Source organism: Haliaeetus albicilla, chromosome 24, assembly GCF_947461875.1.
Source record: "Haliaeetus albicilla chromosome 24, bHalAlb1.1, whole genome shotgun sequence".
Classification (NCBI taxonomy): Eukaryota; Metazoa; Chordata; class Aves; order Accipitriformes; family Accipitridae; genus Haliaeetus; species Haliaeetus albicilla.
The window spans coordinates 13008701-13027719 of NC_091506.1; the positions used below are offsets into that span (position 1 = coordinate 13008701).

At 52.6% G+C, this 19019-nt stretch overlaps 1 protein-coding gene across 3 annotated transcripts in view; it reads right to left on the reverse strand.

Annotated features, from left to right (window-relative positions):
* Nucleotides 1-1545: 1545 nt before the first annotated feature.
* PLXNA1 (plexin A1) overlaps nucleotides 1546-19019 on the reverse strand; it is a 125238-nt gene continuing 107764 nt past the window's right edge. For all 3 annotated transcript variants that reach the window (XM_069812162.1, XM_069812160.1, XM_069812161.1), the window contains exons 25-32: nucleotides 18461-18620; nucleotides 17773-17876; nucleotides 17203-17299; nucleotides 16318-16508; nucleotides 15243-15412; nucleotides 13293-13505; nucleotides 9489-9639; nucleotides 1546-5974 (exon numbers count right to left, since the gene is read on the reverse strand). In XM_069812162.1, coding sequence (XP_069668263.1) covers nucleotides 5879-5974; nucleotides 9489-9639; nucleotides 13293-13505; nucleotides 15243-15412; nucleotides 16318-16508; nucleotides 17203-17299; nucleotides 17773-17876; nucleotides 18461-18620 — 1182 coding nt within the window. In that variant the 3' untranslated portion in view covers nucleotides 1546-5878. The remainder of the gene's footprint in view (nucleotides 5975-9488; nucleotides 9640-13292; nucleotides 13506-15242; nucleotides 15413-16317; nucleotides 16509-17202; nucleotides 17300-17772; nucleotides 17877-18460; nucleotides 18621-19019) is intronic.

Below are 19019 nucleotides of genomic sequence, written 5' to 3' on the forward strand. Positions count from 1 at the left end.
GCTCAGCATGTAAAGCTGGGGGGAGAAGAAGGAAGGGGGGGACACTGGGAGCAACGGTGTTTGTCTTCCCAAGTAACTGTTACGCCTGATGGAGCCCTGCTTTCCTGGAGATGGCTGAACACCTGCCTGCCTGTGGGAAGTGCTGAATGGATTCCTTGTTTTGCTTTGCTTGCGTGTGCAGCTTTTGCTTTACCTATTAAACTGTCTCTATCTCAGCCCATGAGTTTTCTCACTTTTACTCTTCTGATTCTCTCCCCCATCCCACCGGGGGGGGGGAGTGAGCAAGCGGCTGCGTGGTGCTTAGTTGCCAGCTGGGGTTAAACCATGACAGAAAAATAAGATTACATCAATCTTTGTTTTAATGACACTACAGCTAAAAGAGTGGATGTTTAATACTTGCTGCTGCTGCTGTTCTCACTGGAGAGTAGGAAAACTGCAGGAGAAAACAGAAAAGACATCCAGTTTATACATATACTAAATGCAGAGAAAAAATGCATTTAGGATCCACAGTACACAACCAGCCCTGCCAGCCTAAACCCTCAGGAGATTGGCCCCAGGAAGGGAAGACGCTAAGGAAAGAAGGGAAAAAAAAAAAAAAATCAGCTTAATTTGTGTGATTTTTGTCTGTGTGTGGGGCAGAGCCCCAGGCCCCACTCCACAGCCTGGGGATGCACCCCCCCAAAGTCACCTCCTTCTGCCTGGGAATGTCCCCCCACGCCTGCTGTGGCCACCCAGCATCGCTGGGGAAGGTCACCACCGCGAGGAGGGTCCCATGGTGGCTGGCTGCTGGCATGGCCTTCCTCTCCCAGTGCTTTGCTTTAGGATCCTGCACAGGTACCCAGAGTTATGGGGTGACACAGCGGCTTTGCAAAGCTTAAAGACAAGTACCAGGAGCTAGAAAAGAGGATGACCTACAGCCTGCAGCGCCTGCAGAGACACGACTGCAGCGTCGCCCCACCACTGCGTACCTCTTTCCCCCATCCCCAAGCACTTGTGCTGTCACCCCGTTACGTCCCCATGAGAGGAAGGACCAGGATGGCCGGGAGGCAGAAGTGAAGCTGTCCCAGCCCCACCGAGCTCATTTTGACCCCGGCGAGTGGCAGTGCAGCCAGGCAGGTGTTTACCTCTTCTTGCTTGCAGCGTAATGGATTCGGCTCCTCTGCATCTGATCAGCAGCTCTGAGTGCTTCGAAAGGTGACGAGTGAAATCGAACAGTTTAAAACAATTTAACGTAAGCCACCTGGGAAGTGGCTGATGGAGAAGCCCCCTCCCACACCACATATATCGACCGCTCAAATCTCCCGGTGAGCACCTGGAGCAGCCCCCAGGGCTCCTTTGGGGATGTAAACAGCCACAACTCGGCATCCCCATACCCACACATGCACCCAGCAGCCCCGGTGAAACTGGCCCATCCCAATGCCATTTTGCATCGTGCCACCCTGGCACGGCCGCCGATTCAGCAGCTGCTCCTGGGAACAGCTCTTCCCCAAAACCACCCGCTCCTCCCGCCCGCATCACCCCCAAAAACACAGGTGAGACACCGACTTTAGCAAAAATGTTTAATCTCTCCTTGATGCGTGTGTTTATTTACAAGTACTAAATCTGAAGAACATTAAAATAGGAAATAGCAGGATATTTACACGATCAAAGGGCGTTCGACCAGCCACGCTGGCCTGTTGCTTCAAGTCTGAAACAATCACAGAAAGGTAATCAGGACTCCGGATTATTATATTTTTTTTCCCCATTTAATTTTTTAAAAGTATTAAAATTCTCTGCCTTTCGCCGGGTCCGCATTAGGATCCCCCCCCCCCGCCTTCTTAAAGGACAGCTCTTTGTGCGCTTTGGTGGGAGCGGGTGAGCCCGGGGTGGGTCCCGCCACCCGTCCCCCTGCTCCCTGTCCCCAGGCTGGGGCCAGCCCCCGGAGTGGCACAGGGGACACCGGGGCCAGGCACGGGGGACGCTTCCAGGCTGGACTGCACTTTTTTTTAAACCCCAAACTGAAGAGAAAAAGCAATGGGAGCAGAGGGGGACAGGGAGGGACCCGCTTGGTGCCGTGGTCGGGGATCAGCCCACGCGGTCCAGCTGCCTCCGATGGCGGGGGGCAGAGCGGATGGTCCCCGAAACACAGGCTCAGGGCGGGGGATGCTTCTCCGTCTCACCCTATTTTGGGGCACTGGCGATACCACCGGTAAGAGGAGTCCTGCGAATGCTTCCCAGCTTCTCCCCGCTTCTCCCCGTTCCTAGGCAGGGTTAGACGAGGACGGCCAGCCCGGCTCTGCCCCCCACCAGGCTGGGGCGAGGGAGGAAGGACGGGCTGCCTGGCACGATTAAGGACACTGGGCATCGCATGAAAGGCAAAGGTAGCACCAAGAAGCACCGGAGGCTGCAGGCAGCATTGCAATGCCCACCTTGCTGACCACCACCCTCCCTGTTAGAGGCAGCAGGGGGACCCTGGAGGGGTGGAGAGGTGCTGGGGGGAACCTTTGGTGGAACAAACCGCAGACACCCCAAAGCTCCCCAGGAAGAAACCAATGGGAACCTATCCGCGGGACCACGCTACGGGCTCTCAGCATCGCCATGGGGCAGGAGGACCCAGGCCACAGCGCAAGGGGAGCCGGGAGCACAGCCACACCATGGCACTGCCAGCCTGCCCGGCAGGACCCCCTCGGGAACCTCTCTGCTGCCCAAATCCAACCCAGGCCCACCGCGGCCAAGAAACCCGCCTGTCCCTCCAGCTGGCCGAGGAAGCACCCACAGCATTGCTGCTGGGAAAGCAACAGGCTAATAAACCCTCTGCTCTTACCAGTGCTTCCAGCCCTCGTTCATCAACAAGGAAATTTTCAGGAAGATGCTCTTAGAAACACACCTCCACCCCTGCCAACCAGCAATGGCGAGGGTCCCACCGTCCCCTCTCAGTCGTCACAAAAACTACACGCTCGGCTCCCTCAATGGCAACCGAAGCTCCCCAAGATACTCTTACCACTGCAACAGGTAGGACCCACGCCACTTTCAGATAGAGACTTCAAAGCCACCGCTCCCCTTCCACCAGATCGCAATGACCACCAAGGCACGGCCGCCGTCCTCCGGGCGATTTCCAGGACCTCTGCCAACACCACCCACCGGGCAGCGGCACGAGGAAGAAGCTTTGGGCCAACCTTGCACCAAAGGGAGCCGCAGGCACCTCTCCGCCCCATCGCAGCGGCAGCGAGTTCTGCAAAGGACCCCCCGGGAGGATTTGGTCCCCCCCAGAGAGCCCAGGGAGATGCCGGCAGCCAGCGGTGGCCCCAGCACAGGGCAGGTGGGCACACAGCTGTCCTTTAAGGCTCTCCGAGTACCACATTTGAGATGTGAACCTCTGAAGTCTTTCTTTTTGCTTTTTGTTGTTTGTTTTGTTTTTTTTTCTTTTGGACAAGAAAGTGACAAATTAATTTCAAATAAAAAAAAAATAGATAACAGGTCTAAACAAACCTCTAATATTCAACACTTGCAGTTTTTTTGTTTTATGATTTTTTTTTCTTCTGTTTCTTAAAAAGATCAACTCAGACTAAAATCTAGCACAGTCATGCAACAGCCCACAGCTCTCAGAAATCCAGCGACAGCTCGGGGTTCATAGGTTTGGGAAACAATTATTACTTCTTTTTCAAACATAGTTTTGCTGTTGTGGTTGGGTTTTTTGTTGTTGTTTTTTTTTAATCATCATCTTCTCCTTTCCCTCCTTATTAAAACAAAACAAAACCAAACAAAACTACAACATAATGAGAGATGTGCAGGCTTCAAACAATGTTCTGCATGGTGAGAAAGGCTTGGAAATTTCTTCCAGACAATTTGGTATCCTTTTTTTTTTGTATTGTTGTTTGTTTTGTTTTATCTGGCTGTGTAAATTCATTTCATATTTATATTGGTTCAATTCTCCTTCAGTTAACTATACAGCACCCCACTGGGGCACGAGAATTAGATTGTAACCACATATATATATATACACACTTTTATTATTTTTTTTTTAATTAAAAACTTCATTATTTCTCCCTCTCCCCCCCTTAACTTGTGATTTAAGGGAACGGACAGAAATCAGCTGGGCTTCCTTCCACTTGGATTTCGACAGCCACCCGCTCCTGGCAGAGTTTGGCCCCATCTGCTGTGGCCTGGGCAGTGGCGAGAGCTCTCGGTACAGAAAAGGAAAGGGTTTTCCTCATTTTTTTGGAAGTTTTTGGTCACCTGCTGCCATTCAGGGCAGCATTCGGCACCTTTTCATCTCTGGAAAGCACAAGCCCGCGAGGATCTGATGTTTCGAAGCGGGCAGCCAAGGGAGAGACCTCGGGTTTCCAGCGAACCCCCCGGCAGGGCGGAGGCGGCGGAGGCAAGACGGGGTGACAGCAAGGAGAGAAAGGGGGAGAAAGAAGCAAAAGACAGAGAAAGAAAGGTCAATCTGGGGCGGGAAGTCCTGCACACGTTTGGGCTTCCCAGGCGGAGGAGCGGGTGACAGCCCCGTGGTGGCCGAGCATGCCGGTCCCTCCGTGGGCTGGTCACCCAGCGGAGTTTTCCAGGGGGGATCCTGGTCCGGAGATGCGGAGGAGCTGCCTCCCCTTTCCCCGGGGATCTGGTCCCTTTCCCTGCATCAGCACAAAAAGATGATGGGGTGGTGGTGGGGAAAATAAAGAGGCTTCGTTAAGGCTGCTCCAGCACCAGGGGATCTGCCAAAAAAACCCAGGCTGGCTCTCCACGAACCCTCCCAACAGCCCCCAAGCCGTCCTCCACTCCACATCGTCCCGGGACAGGCAGGGGTGGGCAGTGCTGCCCAGACCTCCCCGTGGCCACCCGACAGGGAAAACGAGGACAAGCTCAACATAACAGCGACCAACCCTCAGTGATCCCCCAGGAAAAGAAAAACCAACCTTGGAATCTCCCTTCCTCTCTGATTGTGACCTCCAGAACCACTCCAGCAGCATTTAAATAAGAGCATCTATTCAGCTAACAAAACTCCCACCTTTTTTTTTTCGATTTTTTTTTTTCTGCACTAAACAACATTCAAATAAAACATGGCACAGGACGTATTTTAGAAATATCAAAGCTCCAGGATTTCTCCCTTTCCTGCCCACCCCTACTGCCCCCACCCCCAAATCTCCCCAGCATCAGTCCTTTAGCTTATTTCTTAAAACCGTTTTTGTTAGTTTGTTGCAAAAATTTAGAATCTTTTTTTTTCCCCTCCCATTTTTTGTTATAATTTTTTTTCTTTAAATTAAAAATCTTGTTTGTCTCGTGTAAATTGTGCAAATATAGCAGTTAACACTAGTGGCAGAAGGCCAGACAGAGAGAGAAGGGGGAAGAGACAGAAAAAGAGAGAGGAGGAGGAGGAGAGGGAGCGGCCAGCTGGGGAGAAGGAGGGGAGAGCAAGTCAAGTACAGTAAAAATAGGAGCCCACCCACCCTCCCTCCACCAAAGTAACAACAACATCCAAACGCCGTCCTAGAAAGCCCCGCGGTCCCGACCCTCCTTCCTTGCGGGCTCAGGGGCTCTGCCCGGGCAAAGGATGCCCAGCGGGTCCGTGGGGCAGGCGACCCCCTTCTCCTCCGCCCGGCATCGCCTCTCTGCAAGGTCCCTGCTGTACCCCGGTTGGATTGGGGGGGTTTTGCGTGTGTGTCAGGGGGTTTTATCGATGTTGCTGCCGTCATCGGGATTTGTTTGTTGTGTTGTTTTTTTTTTTTCCGCTGAAGCGTGAGGTTTCCTTGTTCGTTCGTGGGAAGCGCGCGGAGGCACAGCGGCTCCCGCGGGTCCGGCCGGCCCCAGCCCCAAAGTCTTCTTCTGCCCGCGGCTGCCGCTGGCTGGCCCTCCCTCCCGCCGCCTCCGCTGCCCGGGATGCTGGCACCGCGCCGCTGCCTTCTCAGCTGCTTAAGGCCATTGTGTCGATCGCCTGCTCCAGCTTACTCCTCAGCCGCTGCCTCCGGGCCTGCTCGTCCTTCTCCAACGCAGCTAAAATCTGGGGGAGAGAGGGGAGAAGAGAGGGTGAGGAGATGCCCTCCTACCCAAAGCGGCTCCTCCTTGCCCGTGGCCACGCCGGCTCATCGACGGCATCGCGCCATGGGGATGCGGCCCCACGGGAAGCGGTGCGCATTTGTTCCCGTGCCTAACGGGGCCAGGAAAGGGCCAAAGGAGGTGCGAGGTGGAGGACACCGCTCTGAGTGCTGCCAACCCCCAGACAGAGCCTCCCGGGACCCCCAAGGGGCTGCAGTAACACCAGGGACCTGCTTGACACTAACGAGAAGCCAACTTGCAGGTGGGGAAACGAAGAAAACAAACATCCATCGTCAAACGGAGGGTGAACACCAAAACCAAGACAACGACACCTTCCCACCATGTCCACGACCTCCAGCAAACCTCTAACGTCCTGGGGAGGCAAGGGGCTGCATTTCAGAGACCACGACCAAGCCACAAACTGGTTCCACGAGCACAAAAAGACCAAATCCACGAGGCTTCAGCTGCCGCCAGTGGTAAAACCCTGCTCCTCTCTCCCCAGGGTGGACGACTGGGGAGCACTGAGGTGATGGAGGGGGGGCAAAGCCTGCCTCGCGGCGAGCCCTCAGTCCTGTGCAAGGGGGGCACCCACAGACATCCAAGAATGACTTTCCTCCTTTGAAATCCCCTTTCTCTAAACAAGCTCGTGGCCAGGGTGACAGATCACAGGGTGGAGGGATGGTCCCCTGCCCTGGGCTGGATGCGACCATGCCTCCAGGGCCAGCGGAGGACTGGCAGCAGTGGGAGGGTAGAGGACGAGGCTCAGAGTGGGGAGAAGGCAGTAACGAAGCATAAAACGAAGGGGCAGTTGCCCTCCCAGCAGCCAGGAGCCTCGTCTCACTAACATCATGCCAGTAGAGCAGAAAAGCTGATTTAAAAAAACAAACCTGACAGAAATCTCATCTCCTCGGGTGAGCTAGTTGAGAGAACAAATTTTTTGCAATTAAATATCAAGGCATCCGTCAAAGGGGACTTGATTAACCATTTCATTGGCCACATAATTGGAAACAAACTGTTGTATAATTAATAGACTTACTAGGAGGCAGGCAAAGTCCATCAGGAGCCCTACAGGTAACTTCTTAATGGGGAATCAGCTCCCTTTGATTAAGAGCTGCAGCAGCGCCGGCGGGTCGCGGAGCGGCATGCAGGGCGTGCTGTGCAGCATCCACCATGCTGCCATGCAGCAGCCTCCAGCCACCGGCAGGCTCTGGCTCTCCACCAGGCTTTTTGGGACAGGACCAGGCTGGTCCCTGTCTGGCGGGCCAGTAAGAGATGCCCGATGGAGAATCTCTTCCCAAAGGGAAGGGGAAAGCTGCATCTCGACACCGGCGTCACCTCCCGAGGAGGGGACAATTCACCAGTGAGTCGGGCACATCTGATTTACTTCCCCTGGCAGCTACGACCCTGGGCTGCAGCTGGACTCGCGAGAGCTCATAGATTCTGCCACAAACCTGCTACCGGGGACACTCCCCCGCCATCCATCTCTGCAGCCGCTGTTGGCCATCACGCTACACACAGAATAAAATAACTGTAATAACACTCATGCAGAAATCAAAACCCCACGTGCCTGAAAGGTGGCTGAGCTGGAACCAAATGAGATTGGTCTGAGAAGTAGAAAAGGAGTCTATTCCCCCCGCCTGCCTCCTCTGCCTCTCCCGGTAAGACAGCTGTGTATCCTGGGATACTGAGGTGTGGAAAGATTCACAACCTGCCCCTGCATTTATTTGCTCCTCTTTTATCTCAGCCTTACGGAAACAATGCAGTCAAAGGAAACCTGTGCTGAGCATAGAGACAGACCCAGGTTTGTCACCTGCTGTAAGGAGCCAGGACCACTGATTACCAAGATGCAAGTACCCAAATGAAAATTAATTATGATTTTCATTCACAGCCAATGACAGCATATTATTGCACTGAACAACAGGAAAAATTATACTCTCCCATTTTGCATCAAAGAGGGTGCAATCGGGCTGCATATAATTGTGCTTAATGAATGAAAACAAACAAAGGGAACAGCTGTGATTTATTAATCCCATTACAAATAATAAAAGAAGTTCCTGAGAGCTGTGAACACACTTGTGATGCTCAGAGAGCGAGCGACTGCAAGACACTCAACAGATGTCAGGCTGCCATTAGTGGGCAAGAAGAGGACCTGTGCCCCTAAAGAGCATTTCATTAATGCCACATGGTCCCCTCCCTGCTCTCACCCAGGGCTTGGAGAATTTATTTAAGGCTTGGGAGACTTTTAGCCTGGAGGAAGTGACACTTGATGATGGCTGAGGGCTGACGGCTGCCCCACAGCCAATCTAGATCCTCCACACTGCTCCTCTTCCACTCTTATGGTAGCCACAGAGCTGTTGTACAAACTGTAAAACCCCAAAAACCCTTCACTGCCAACTCATCACATAGTGCCATAGGGGCCTACTTGATGTGCTATCCCAAGTTGTTTGGGGAGTGGCACAGAGGTCCCACTAGCACGGTCATCAGTACATGGCCACCAGCTGCACGGTGACCACCACGTGCCACCTTCCCAAGCACCAGGGTCTCCTGCCATCTCTGTAGGCAAGCCAGGCCCTCCTCCTCCTCACTCCTGCAGAGTACCTAGCTCCACAAGGATTTTGGCCACCACGGTCCCAGCAGTGACCTTAGACACAGGGGCCAGGTCTGCTACAACCTTTCCGTGGACTCCCTAAACTCACACCTCAAAGAGGCGCTGGGAGATGCCTCTCAGGATTGCAGGGTACGATGGGGACCCCGTTTCCTCTTCCTGCAGGGTGAGACACCGGCTTTCCCGGCTCTCTCCGAGCGAGGAGATGTTCTGGCACTCTGTCACCTAAATAAGCCACCATTCAAACACAGTCGTCAATCCCCTTTATTGGGACAATAAAACCTATACTATCATGTTATATGTATAGATCCATATTTTACTGTAGTTACATATTTTATTGCTTTAATAAAAAGATGCAGGGTGTGGATTTCAGTGGTGCTTTACAAAGTTAATTTGTATGAATTACAACAGAGGGGTTTTTAACTATTCTTACTGATGTTCACAAAGCAAGCACTGAAGAGGCCACCACATCCTCTAGCATCCCCAGGGAGCAGAGCCAGATGCCGCCTGTATAATCACACGATGTTGGTACCACCGTGGCACCGGGTCAGTGGCAGCGGATAGAGGAGGCACACTGAGGTAACGCCGCGAATTCTGCAGCCCCATGGGGCTCGTGCCAAATGTGTAGAAAAATAGGTGTTCCCCACATTACTCCCTGCAGAAAATATGGGGAATGAAGCACTGCCTACACCAGCGCCTGGCTCCACGCCTCCCAAACCTTTCCTTCCCCACCAGCCCAAGCACACACATGGACTAGTTTGCTCTCTTGCATTTCATGGGGTGTTTTTCTGTAGGAAAAGTGTGGGACTGCAGAAACATGGGCAAAGGGACACAGTTCATAGCCCAGGCTTGAATCCCCATCACCATGTCTTACCTCATCCTTGTACTTGGTGATGTAGGAGTAGATCTCGTGTAGCGCACTCATACTGTTGAACTGGCTGAGGTGTAACCGCGACTGCTCTGCCAGGTATGCACTCATGTCCTGGTCACTGATCGCTGGCATTTTAGCTATATCTGCATAATATCTGCAAGGGCGAAACAGAAGAGTGGGTCAGAAATAGGGACAGATAGAAGGGGATGGGTCCCCACCATGACGCTCACTGAGAACAGCCACTGGAAAGGCAAGGTGAAGACCATCTTGCCTACGAGCAGTGACATACCACAATCACCCATTATAACACTGCTGCTCATCAAGAACTCTCTGAGCACTCCACGGAGCGCTCAGCATCATTAGGAACACGTTCCAGATGGAGCAGGCCAGGCGCAGCCCAGCCCAGCTCAGCCCACCATGCTGGGAAGCCAGGAGCCACTGCTCTGAGGGTTTTCCTACCCTCTCCTAAACCACACATTTTTCCTCCTTCCCATCCCATTGGCATGTTTTACCACCAAACTGCATCTACCAGAATCCTCCATGCTTGCAGCAACACATAAGGCTTTGCTACCATTCTAAGGTCGCCGTGTCGCTGAAACCAACGATGCCCCTTTGCATTCAATTAAATACTTGGTGCGTGAACACAAGACAAGTTCACATCCAGCCCTCGCAGTGATACCTGTCCGCGTTGGTTATGTCTTCCTCAGCAAGAGGCATTCAACGCAGCCTACAACTGCCACTGGTCATGCTCAGGAGTTCCCAAGCACCTAAAAGCTACAAAGAGCTTTCATTTTCACTGAAAACCAAGGTTCTGCAGACACGTCTGTGAGCTCAGAGGATCCTGGGCAGTAGAGGAGATAACTGATGTCTTAGGGCATGCCTGGGTCAATGACTTGGTGCTTTCCTGCCTTCCTTGTGCTTCTCTGATGGTTGCTACCAGCAGCATACTACCTCACATTTCCTAGGACACCTTAAGATTTGCAGACCTATCCCACAGCTGCCTCACTGATATGCTCAGCAAATACAGGGAAACCCAGACACAGCTTGTATGGTCCAGAATTGTAGTGGAAACACAGAACATCCAACAGGATATTCATCAAAACCCAGGGAGATCAAAGCCGCAGCATCCCATTGCAGCAGGAGGGTTACACTAAGCAGACACACCAGTGGACCAGCCACTGAGGTCCTTCTGGAAACCAGGGTTATGTCCACAGGCCTCTATTAAAAAAAGAAACCCTACCCACAGCAAACGAGCCCTGGCCACCCCCACCACCTGGAAAAAGAGAGTGCCAGTCTCTCCCAGGTTTGCTTTACTTCTCATGACTCCTCACTCAGTGAAGTTTCTGGTACAGTGATTAGCATCATTAGCATCAGCAGCCAAACGCTGAGATGGAACGTGGCTGAAGCACTTGGATAGGAGCAGATGGCAGCCAGACCACTTGAGGAGATGAATACAAGGATCTACTCCATCCCACGGCGCTGAACTCAGCTAGTGATAAAATACTTGGGCACTTTTTACAAGGAGGCTCATTCACACTCAGAAAGTGATGCGAGAGATTTGCTGGATTCTGCCAAGAGAGCAGTGGTCTGGGGTGAGGACCTCTGACTAAACCAGGCATCAAGAGATCTGCTATGCTGCTAGAGAGATCACCCCCAGAGTGACGTCTCCTAAAGCTGACATTACTTCTACCTGTGCTGAGGAATATTAGGGACAATATGCCCAACCTTCTCAGGTCCAGCCAGCTTTGATTAGCAAAGAAAACCCACAGAGATCCTCCTGGCCTCCATTTAACCCAGGTGAAGGCCCTTGTGGAGAGGGACTCATAGGAGATCAACATACAAGGGAGACCTGATGAAGAAGAAAGCTTTTGTGGCTGCCACAAGTCATCCAGGTAACAAGCAGCAGTTTTACATTCCAGGTTTTATCATGACACAAAGGATGGCAGGAGACCATCATGTTTCAATGCAAGTGTGCATGGTTCGTGTGGACTGAGATCCCAGTCACACTTCCCATTTCCAGAGGACAGCTACCACAGCCATGACCCCAGCAACACTCCCCTTGGGTTTCCCCAGGCTTTCCACCTCCAGAGCCATTTACTTTGCTATTCCTGCCTCAGACTGGCAGGATGCCCTTTTTTCAGCTGGTGCCTGAACCACGGTGGCAGACGGACCTGCTGTTGGGACTAGCAGTCCCACTCAGCCACCCTCGCATCGCTCCCATCCTGCCTCTGCAAAGCTTTGCGACGATAACTGTGCCAAAAGCCAGAAATGCTGATTACGCCATAAATCCCCACAGCAGAGGAGCAGTAGAAGACCCAGCCATACCCTGCCCCCTGCTCGGCTGCCTCTGGGACTGTACTGGTGGTAAGCGATGGCAGGAACAGCTGTCACCGGTGAGATCTCCCACCTCCTCCCCAGGGACACAGCATGTCTAGACCAATGCTTAACTCTGGAATGGTTTTATACCTTTTTTTCTCTGGGCACACGCAGAGCTGAATATTTTTGTCATAGAGATGGCAAGGTCAGAGAAATTCACCTTATGAAGTTTATAATGTTCCTATGGGACCCCACTCCAAAGCCCGCTCCAGCCCCCTGCAAAGAACCTTCTCCTATTACAATGCAGCTCATCTCTCATCTCAGCCATCATATTTCAGGGGCACCTTTTCTTCTGATCCAAGTCCTATCTTCCTCGAGGGAAGAAGCTTGTCTTTGTACCTGCCTGCAAAGCACCAGGCATGCCAATGGTGCTGCAAAAATAACTGTGTACAAGCGAGTATCCAAAGGATGATTTAGGCTACAAAGTCTCATGCTTGCAAACTAGAGAATATGATGCTTATTGTTGCCTGGACATCTTTCATTTGGTTCATTCTGTATCCAGTCTACATGCTTCCAGAAAAGGGGAAAGGTCCTCAGTTTAAAAAAAAAAAAAAAGCAAAAAAAAAGCGCATCATCTATAGCACAGCATATCAGTACAAGAGGAAAGTTGCATCAGCAACCTGAAATCTGCCATTTTTTAAGCTTGATGAAGTCCCACTTCACAAGACAGCAACATTTTAACAGTAGCTCTATTTGGAGGGCTTTGCAGAACATCTCCTAGTTTTGTCTCCCAAAAGGATAAAGCTAAACACAGCATTATGCCTGAGTGCATCAATTTTCAATCAGTAGCATTCAAACCCTGAACTTTTAACACTGCATTAATGCAGCGGGACAGAAGGGTGTCTCTCATCAGCTAACAGCGCAGGTGGAGGGTATCGGAAGGAGTCAGGGGACCTGCTCCTCTCCCTGCTCCTTGGCACAGCGACAGCAGCCCAAGCGCTGCCTCAGAGCATGTGCTCTCATCAGGATCCCAGGTGAGATGTACTGATGGATGAGAGATGGGAAATGGTAATTTTCAACCATTTCAGCAAAACCTGCGTGTATTGTCATGGTACAAAAAAGGCACTTCTCTAGTCCAAGGCTGACTTCTCACTGCTCTTCGAAAGCAATCAAGGAAGGTGTTAGCAATTCCCTAGCACAGACCAAGTTTTACAACAGAAAACATCAGGCAACCTAAAAGTGGAGGTTGCTTTTAGCACCCCTTACGCAAGTCATAAACGGCTCTGTCAAACAGTCATTGCAAACTCATTCCAGGAGACAATCACGAGAAAGCATCATCTCTCAAATGAGAGGATCACCTTCCACAAGTGTTAGTACGCTCTTCAGACAGCTGCCAAGAGGAGTCCTCCCAATGACCCAAGTCCCCACACGCACATACATCCACCATAAGTCCTCCAGGTGAAGCAAGGAGATATTACCAAGTCTACTCACCTTTCTACCCAGCTCTTGTAGTTGGGGATGTCCTTGGCATACAGTAGTTTGTTGGAGGGAGAGTCTTTTCCTAGCTTGTGCTCAGAAGTTGAGCAGGAGTCCATGAATGTCTGAGCCACCACGGATAGGCAGGCATCAGTAATACTGTTCTTGTGAATGTCGAACACAAACTGGGGGTTCTTAATCACATTCACCCAAAAACGTAGAGGTAGACTGAGGGACGAAGGAAACAGGAGTCAGCACCTGAACCAAGCCCTAGAGGGCAGCTGGCACACACATGCACCTCCAGTTGTGGAGAAGGAGCTCCCCATGACCCAGAATTGGGCAGGCTGCTTTTCCCAGCACCCCAGGGATGCAAACGTCCTGGGGTAAATGGCCACTCCCCCCTGCCCACCCCCACATGGCCACAGCTCTCCGCGGAGAAATTCCTCAGCACTGCCAACATCTCCAAAGGCAAACCGAGGCAGCACAGATCCGCACTTTCTCCAAGGATCCACCCACACTGAAGAGCCCTTGCTGAGCGCATGGGTCAAACCAGGCATGGTCCCTTCTCTCACATCAGTAATCCCTTCGAAGGTGCCGTGTGGCATTTCACAGATCTCCCGTGTTGGAGAAGGGAGTTAACTGGACTCCTCAAGGGACTCATTAGCACATTTAACACCAGAGGAGAATTTAGGCAGCCTCGGATGCTGGAAATAAAGCTCTCGGCTGTAGAGCCAGCAGGTCTCCTGGCCAGGCACCGACTGGATGTTTGCTGCATACTGACACATGTGCCACCCTCCACGGCTCCATTTCCCAATCCTGCTGCCCCTCTCCTCTCCCAGGAGCATCTCAGGGCCTCCCCCCTTCAGAAAGCCTCTCCGCCCTGTCATCCCTCAGCACCAACACCCAGCGAATGCTTTTATCTTAGACAAAACACACTTCGTTCCCCAGGACTTTCCTAATGAGGGTACCGGGTGCATGTACATATTTCATTTGTGAAGGGAATGGCCTCTAGAAATTAGCTCCACACATCGAATTAGCGCCCAGAGATAAGCACAGGCATTAGTATGCAGGAGCCTGCGTGCCCAGCCCCTGCGGAGCGGGCTTTTTTTTCCCTCCCTTGCCTTTCGCTCCTTCTTTTAATATAGAAAACCGAGTTATAAATCAGTTCCAAGCGCTTCCGCGCTCTCACATCTCCATTTAAAAATGTTTCTTTTCCTGCCCTGCTAATTGCCAACAGTTACTGAACTACACAAAAGCAATTTGGCTGCCATTTAACAAATGCCAGACACGGGAATGTACGTACCCGTCTCCAGTAACGGCAAGATCAGAGAGATGAAATCAGTGAGGCAGCAGAAAAGAAAAATGCCAAGGGGGGGCTGCAGAGCAGCAGCCAACGTCTGCTTGAGCCCTGGCCCCAGCACGGCACTTACGGAGGTCTCATCAGCCACTCCGCCCCGCTTTTCAGAGAGCAATTAGCAGAGCCGATGGGCTGGCTCTGCGGGCCAGGTTAGGGAGGATGCATACATGGCTTTACGCTGACTTTGTTGGGGCACGTTTGGCTGAGGGACAGGAGGGAGCGTGGAAACACCTTTAGGACAGTCGAGATGAGAATTGGGGCTTGCACCTCTGGAGGAGCCGGGAGGATGGAGAAGACCAAGCGGCATTTGCCCAAGGTGCGATGGGCACAGAGCCGCTGTGGTCCTCGGCCGACTCCAGCCGTCAGGGGGAGCGTGGTGCCTGGGATTTGGGGACGGACGGACGGGCTGAGGGAGCATTGCATTCCTGGGATTTTTTCTGCTGCGGGAAGGCATGCAAGGGATTTACCCACACCCGAAATACAGAGATATGGGCCTCTCTTGTCCTGGATCGTTTCCAGGGACATACTTCTGCTCCCTGGGGGAGGGGTTGGAAATATCATTAGCTGTGATATCCTTAGCCCCCCAGCCCATTGTCCCTCTCCATTACCAGTTACTCTTCCAGGTGTGCCTGACATCATAGTCATTGATCTGATGCTTATCGGCTTGTTCGTCCAGGAAATCAAACATGTATTTGATGGCGAGGGGCAGCGCACTCCCACGATGTGCTGTACTGAAGATGGTCTCAAACAGGTCATCCACGAATTTCTGCAGGGTGCCCTGAAGAGGAGAAAGAGAGAGGGGTGGCTCAGCAACATCCAGCGCCAGCAGAAAGATGAGCCTTTAACTAAAGGTCGGCCTTTAAACCAATTCCACTTCTATTCCTACCACCTGGAAGAGAAGCACAGTACAGCCTGTGTAACTCGACTGGTTCTCGGTGGTTTATACTGGGAAACAGACACTGCAGTGATATCTCCTTCACTGCATGATCTGGCCCACTAAATGCCTACAAACAAAAACACCATATAGAGCAAAACCCAAATGAACGTATGTCATATCATGGTCTTTTTAGGGTCCCATTAAGGTGCCCAAGACCAGATGACAGACATTGCTGAACAAGCCCTCGTCCCACGAGACAGGGAGCCAAGTCACAGGGGAGATGGCTGAGCCCAGTCTCTGCAATCCTGAGCCAGTATCTTCAGCAAAGCCCTCCACTCCTCTCTAGGGACATTTCAGACACACAGCGCCCACTTGGCACTACAGAAGGTTTTGTATGTGCTGAGGGAAGGGGAACCTGCTGTGATGCCAAATGCCCTGGGTAATTAACCTTCCCACATCACTGATTTTGCTGCTTTATCCCAAACACCAAAAGGGATGAGGCATCTGCCCCAGGGCATCTCTGCTTTGCAGTCCAGCAGCTGCTCAAGGATACAGGGAACAGTAAAAATGCTAAAGGGTGCAAAAAGCAAAGAGGAAAATCCACTCAAGGGATATTCACTGAGGGTTTTGACACACGAAAACATCACTTCCAGCTCAGGAAAGAGACCAAGAGAGTAGCTCCTTCTGTGCTGAAGCAGAAGGCTAATAAAAAAAGCAGTGCTTGCCACTTTCGGACAACCTAAAATCACTGCCCTTCCCCACTCATTTAAAAACCCAAGTGGCAGCTCTGCATCTCTGGGCCATACCTTGGTGGCTAATAAGCGGGTCAGGTAGATTTCGGAGACCATCTTGCTGCCTCTGTCGCCCTCCCGCTGGTCCATGTGGTCGTGGTTTTTCACCAGGTGCCAGAGTTTGGTGCCGCTCTCCAGGTCGGGGGTGATCATGGGGGTCCGTGAGCGCAGGCTGTCGGGGCTGCTGGCTGTCCGCAGCATGCTCTCTGCAAGCACCGAGCAGAGAGGGATGCTCGTATCTTGCCCATCTCCACCTTGCCACCAGCCCCTCTGCTCCCCTTCCCTCCACTGTGGCTTCAGGGCACATCACGGCCATGAAATGGGAGCTTTGGGATCCAGCCTCTGCAGTCACCATGGATTGGGAGCTCTGCTGGGACCGTCCTCACAGCCTGCCGGGCTTTGTTCAAGCCTGGCTGATGTACAGGAGCCAGAACCATCATGGAAGGGTTTCTGCAGAGGCCTGTCCTGCTCCCAGCACTGCAGGTGCCCGGATCACAGATGCCTCCTGTGCCAGTCTGAGCTGACCGCACTATTCCCTTCCAAACCAAGGCTGATGTACGCTTGCCAGCACATTCGCTGGAGTCCTCAACTCTGCTTATTTAAGTGCAAAGTGCCTCTGTGCTAATTAGATTTCAGGGGAATAAAAGGGAGGGGATCCCTTAGCAGCAGCCATCTGACACGTCTTTCTCCCCCGAGTCTGACACATTGCAGAGAGATGGCTCTGAGGGCATCTGCTCCCTCTCCAACACCAGAATAAATATCATGGTGCAGGAGAGCTAGGGATCTGGACAACCTTGTTCATGTGAGACACAATTACACGTGCCCTGTGCCTTGGTCTGCAAGCCCAGCCCAGTGCTCCCTCCCCTGCCTGCACAGCGGGGGATGCCCCTGCACGCTCACCGTATCTGCTGAGGGACTTGGTGAAGGTGGAGGAGTTGGAGATGTTGTATGCCGAGTTCTGCTTGGGTACCAGGGCTACCGAGGAGCCATCCGTCACCTGGGGGCAGAGATGGTGTGAGCAGGCTGCAACATGGGAGAGGCACAGGAGGAATAGCCCCGCAGCAGGGAGAAACCAGCCCAGGAGGGATGAAGCTACACTGCACCCCACCCCAGGGACATCCACCTCCAGCAAAGGAGACCTACATATCTGCCTCTGTGACAGCTCGGGGGAAGGGGTCAGAACAGGAACACGCCAGGAACTTGGCATGAAAATGGCAAAGTAAGGTCAGAGCAGGGAACAGCCTCTATGACTCCTGGAGATGCCCCATTTAGTGCTTCTTTGAATGGAGGGACCATAAACATGGGGCCCAGGCAGGAAAGTGACTGCAGACCTCCTGGCCATACCCCTGCATGAGCAGCACGGTCTGGAGAGCTGAGCCCAGGCCCTAACCAAGCTGAAGAGGGAGAAGAGATGCTCAAGCTCAAAGCAGCTGGTGACTGCTCAGGGCTCTGCACCACGGACAGCCTTACCTGGTAGTGGGCCAGGGTGTTTAGTCTCTTCCAGTCATTGTCAATCTTTGTGGTCACATCTTCGTCCTGCAGTATGATCCGGGCCATCCTGCCCTGCCGCCACTCTGTCCCCATGAGGGAGAAGGGCTCGTGGTTAGGAAGCGATAGGAGCACAAAGCCGAGGGAAGGGTAGGAGCACGGTCTGGGCACCAACAAAAGAGCCCTCCCAGCACCTTCAAACCCCATGACTGATGACTATCAATATGCTGTGGGGCAAAACCTGTTTCTAAGTACTCAGGGAAAGACAGCATCGATTTGACCCTGGTGACCGTTTCCTTTGCTCCTCTCCTCTTCATTCTCCTGCCCCACCTTTAAGAACAGGACTATTAACACTGTTCTCAACTATTGCTGGCCTCCTTGGACCTCAGCCACCTCAAGCCTGCAATCCAGACCACAGCCAGAGCTGAGGAAGCTCCTCTCCCCACCCTCTCTACTGGCAGGACCCACACTCTCATGCCTGGGGTGCCCACACACAGTCAGTGCCACCAGCACAGCAAAAGTGGACTGGACAAGCACAAATGCTCTGGTCCTGCCAGGTTCCCTCTCCTGTAAGAGATGCGGATTTTCTTGCCTTGAACAGTTTTTTTGGCACTTCTGCTCTTAGTCACATCCCTGCTCCCCGCAGGGAAGTGCTTGGCCTCTCTCTTACCCAGGTCCATGTCTCCGGCTTTGGGTCGCTGGGAATAGGGCACCCCCTTGTAGACAGCGTCCAGCAGCTTCTCTTTCACCTGCGTGATGGTGTCGCAGTTCAGCACCTTGACAGGGATCTCCGGGGCATTCTCGTTCTCGGGATTCACGCAGTTGAGGGTCTGCACAGCACAGGAGGGGCAAAAAGACTCGAGTGAGAGGTTGTGACATGTTGGCTGCAAGGTCCAAGGACAGGGGGCTACAGCTGTCTACAGACCATGTCTTCTCACCTCCCAGGCCACGGCAGAGTTGCAGCCACATGACATATTCCTGATCCCCCTTTCCCCCCACCTCTCCCCACCACCCTCAGTGAAGGAATCCTGGGCCAGCAAACCATGCGCAACTCACCAAAACCTGTCTAGCCTGAGGGATGCCTGGGCACGCTCCACTCCCCTCCCAACCCTACCCTGGTGGAGATCGAGGTGGTGAAGAACCAGCTGCAGGCTCAGCCAGGGGAAGGGCCTGGCTTATCTTTCAGCTGGACAGAGGAGATGGCTCATATGGAGGAAGAAATGTATCTC